At 40.2% G+C, this 4545-nt stretch overlaps 1 protein-coding gene across 1 annotated transcript; it reads right to left on the bottom strand.

Annotated features, from left to right (window-relative positions):
* Positions 1-256: 256 nt before the first annotated feature.
* Positions 257-4179, bottom strand: ID4 (inhibitor of DNA binding 4). The gene is made up of 3 exons (XM_088475848.1): positions 3549-4179; positions 2772-2829; positions 257-2299 (listed from the first exon to the last, which is right to left on the bottom strand). Exons 1-2 carry the CDS (start codon positions 3894-3896, stop codon positions 2782-2784), a joined length of 396 nt encoding a protein of 131 aa, XP_088331974.1. The 5' UTR covers positions 3897-4179; the 3' UTR covers positions 257-2299; positions 2772-2781.
* Between the last annotated feature and the right edge of the window lie 366 nt (positions 4180-4545).

The following is a 4545-nucleotide window of genomic DNA, read 5'->3' as shown; positions in this document are numbered from 1 at the left end:
TTCACATGCATCAATTTTGCAATATCCATTAAGTCAATTGATCAGGAAATGTGCTTGCAAAATGTGAAATGCATTCCTTTATTTAAGTGTCAGTTTGTGGACATCAGTGGCAGCAATCATGTTAAAAATTAGAAGGTTTTTTTTAACAGACAGGTATCTATATTCGCAGAAAGACCAAACCAAGCAAAACATTACATAATAAAGTTAATGTAAAAAAGGTCATTAAAATACACAGGTTAAGAAAGGCAAATTGAGATACGTACAAAAAAAATGTACTTTTAATACTCATGTGTAAAAATACATGAGGAATTACAGCAGTAACTGCAGGAAAATTAAGCATTTTGTTATTAACAGTTTAGGTTACTCAACAGATGAAAAAAACTGTATTGGTAACTCAAACAGTTGTAAGTATACAGTAACATATCCTTTGGTTGCAAGCAATAAACGGTGTGTGCATACCTAGCACAGGGTCCACTTAGACTTAGATAACCAACATAAAGGAATGGGGAGGGGCATTTTAATGGGATAATATATATATATATATATATATATTATCTATATCACCAATGTGTGAGAGGAGTATATTTCTCAACGTTAAATTAGGATTTCTCTCTCTAATATGATTTACAACCAGACGCTACTTCTGTGGAAAAAGAACTGAAGAGTGGCAGTAAATGACCATAATTGGCCATATTTATAAGCTAATTGAATACATGCAAGCCAAAGAATGAACAAGGAAGTAGGATCTGTGCTAAGTAATAGGATTATGTATAACTGGGATAAATATTTTGTGGCATATTTTGTTCAATTTTCCATGAGCTTACAAACAGTCAGGAATGTCAAATTTCACACATGGAATTGTGTGTAAAAATAAAAAAACATATTTAAATCTATTGCAACCTCTCTCCTCTAAAAAGATGTCGGTAATCTCTGTAGCATATGTACAAAGACTTATTGCTAGGATATTCACTGTGTAATTATGCTTATCGTACAAAAATTAGGTAATGCTGCATTTCTATGCAAGAATAAAATAGCCAGAAAATACACCGTGTTCTACATAATCCATCACATAGTCTTTGAAGGGTCAGCGAGGTTGGATTTGACGAGTAGTCACATAGAGTGAGGACAGGCAGATGTTTAGAAAACAGAGAAAAAAAAAAACATATGAATTGTTGTCATTTTATAACACTGGTACCACGAACACCACATTTATGCAGAGAAAACCAACTTTCAATGATAAAAAGGATGAGTTTAGTACATGTGAAATACAAGAAAGATTAAATGTAATCTTACGAACTGCATCTCTCTATCCACCAAGACAAAAAAATATCCTGGAGGACAATTGTTTTAATATATGTAAAATGTAACGTTACACCCACTTTAAAGATACCATCATAGGTCACCTTCACCACATATTTAAAAAGAAATATTTCCAGCAAAGTATAAAAACTAGCTTCATATTTATTTTATACACATGAAGCTGTACTTTGAAGAATTATTCATTTTTGCATACTGGACTACAGTTAGAAGTCCAATGAATACATTCCATGCAATCATGCAGGTAAATTATGGTCAAATTCAAGTTAGTGGAAAGTTAAAAAGTTTTTGTTTTTTAACATCTCCTCAGCTAAATTCCGAGATATTTTTTCTTAGACATAAAAATCAAGTACTCAGTGATTTAAAGAAAGAAAAAAAATGAAAAAAACAACAAAAAAAAAAAACCACATTCATATTTACACAAAATATTTAATTAAAAATACTTCATAATTACAGTAGTCTATTAAAGCATATACTTCTTTTTATCACTTACACTTATAGAACATCTCTATATATACAGTATGAAATGTCACTCAGTTTTTTCTCTATACAATATGTAACATTCCTGCAGGGAGAAGAAAATTCCCCGGAACAATAAAATCATCTATTTTAAACAATAGATGTAAAGACAAAATATCTACAATACTCTGGTATATTAGTAAAGCTTCAAGATTCAGTTCTTCATTTGATAGTGTATTTTTTTTTTTCTAAGCTGTTCCCTCCCTTCTCCATCAGTTCAGGGACTTCCACAGTGCATGTAAAATTGTTGTCTGATGATACAAGAGGATGAGCAAGTCAGTGGTAAGTGGCATGAGCGTGCACAAATGGCGGCTATATTCTCCGTGGTGTGTAAAAGCGATGTATAGGTTGATTTTTTTCCCCCTCTTTTGTCTGGAGACTGATTTTCATTCCCCTCCCTTATTCTCTAATTTGTCTCTGTGTTTCTCTGCTCCTCCTGGCTCTGGAATTGCCTGCTGCACACCTGTGGAAGAGGAATGAATAGAGGGGGGGTGTGAACCATTCTGCTCCAGACTTACTGGCGCCACCAACAAAACACAAGACATGCTTGATCAACAACCCAAAACAAACCAGGTCAAACTACAAGCACAACTCCCAGGCTAGCCCCAGCATAGGAACGCAGCTGCAGTGAGTGGATTGCTTAGTCCATGCCTACACTCACAGAGCTCTGGGGTGATCTCAGCCCCCCACCCCACAATAAATAAACCCCTCTTAATCTGTATTACACTTTTAATTTATGATGGAGATTTTAAAACAACCCAAGCCTTTATCTAGGTTTAACATAACAGTTTTTAGATTAAACATTAACTCTTGTCTAGGCAGGAATCCTGTGCATGACATCCATCACTGCACATGACAGGAGATGGATATCTGGGACAGACATTCTATTCCTCAACAATCACCGATCGCTGCATAGTACATAGCTCCAGACTTACCTTACACACTCTAGCGACACATTATACTATCGCTCTGACTGTTCACAACTGATGCATCCTGCAACAGAAATAAGAGAGTAACAGAAATAAATAGGAGATAATATACTGCTGCTGACTGAAGAAATAAGATAAATGAGGATAGACACTGGCCGGGACTGTGACAGGTCACACAACAGCGATCACACCACACACAAAAGACTGATCACCTCATGCCTGCTTGCTTCTAATTACAATCGGACAAGCACTCAACTTCCAAGCAAAGGGCATGTATGGAGCAAGTGCTGGGGAGAGGGTGAGAGGCAAGCCCTAGCTCCTTCCAGACGTGAAAGGGCCATCGCCAGCAATGTGCGGCGGGTGCACTTAGGGCAAGCTAGCAACACATTTTCATAGAGCCATGTACAAAGAGGAAAAGACAGCTGCTTTCCACTCATCATGGACAGAGCTGCTGCTGCTCCCTGGTCAGGGGGAGACGCCAGTCAAGCAGAGCAGGGAGCATAGGCTGCCATCTGGGGAGAGGACAACGCATGGTTGGCTGCTGCTGTCCATGTGCGGGACTGATGGGGCTGTGACAGGTGGATCTGTCCTTTCTCAGAAGCCAGGGCTGTCATTTACTACTGATACAATGACCAATGTGGCACTAATCATACAAGACACTGCTCAGAACAGTAACACACACACACATATATATATATATATATATATATATATACACACACACACGCACACACACATTTGTTTATTTATTTTAGGAGAGTTCCTTAGGTGGGCATCTCTTACCGGGTCATTATTGAGGTCCGTGAGTGGGGTCCTGGGGGGCGCCTGCTGCCTCAGTAGCACAGGGTGTGTGTCCAGCGCTAGCTGCAGGTCCAGTATGTAGTCAATAACGTGCTGCAGAATCTCCACTTTGCTGACTTTCTTGTTCTGGGGAATGGTGGGCACCAGCCTCTTCAGCCGGCTGTAGCAGTCATTCATGTCATACTGCAGGCACAGGGACTCCTCTTCTTCCATCTTGTAACGCGCTACTCCCAGGCTGTGCTCAGAGAGACAGTGCAGCGCCAGCTCCCCGCACACCCCGGCCACAGGGGCTTTCCGACTGTGGGGACGCACTGGGCTCACAGCTTTCATTGCAGGCAGCGGTGTGGCTTGTGCGCGTTGTGTGCGGTCCTCCAGCGATCTCCCGTGCAAGTGTGCGGCAGCAAGCCCCAAGCATGCAAGTGCTAATCCAATGCAGGTACACAGGATGGGAATACACCCGCTATTGTACTGGACAGTCCCTCAGCAGGCTGGGTTCTTCTTTCTGTTAGAGATAAGGAGGAAGCGATGACAGGAGTAAATGCAGACAGTGCTTGGTCGGGAAACTATCACTGCCTCCAAGCAGTCACACACTACTACTCCCTGCTCTGCAGTCGCTGTGCTCGCCTATATATGGCAGGGACCGGGCGGGGAGGGTGAGAGCAGGGACTGGGGGAGGAGTGACGGGGGAGGAGGAGAGCGCTACAGGATGAGCACTGCTACTGACTGGGCAGACTTTTATGCTCTACAGACATACATACAGTACATACATACATACATACATAGCATACCTTCCTCTTTGTACCTTACTATGTTCAAGGGTTTGTAACCAAACACACTCTAAACCTTCTGGAAAAGGAAAATAATCAATGGTAAGCAGTGTAAATATATATATATATATATATATATATATATATATATATATATGACACAACAAATGAAAAAGGTAATAAAAAAATGAGAAAGGCAATCTGTGGCTAAC

The sequence above is a fragment of the Taudactylus pleione genome, unplaced genomic scaffold (genome assembly GCF_031769625.1).
Source record: "Taudactylus pleione unplaced genomic scaffold, aTauple2 ptg000179l, whole genome shotgun sequence".
Taxonomy (NCBI): domain Eukaryota; kingdom Metazoa; phylum Chordata; class Amphibia; order Anura; family Myobatrachidae; genus Taudactylus; species Taudactylus pleione.
This window is presented reverse-complemented; position numbering and strand designations above follow the sequence as displayed.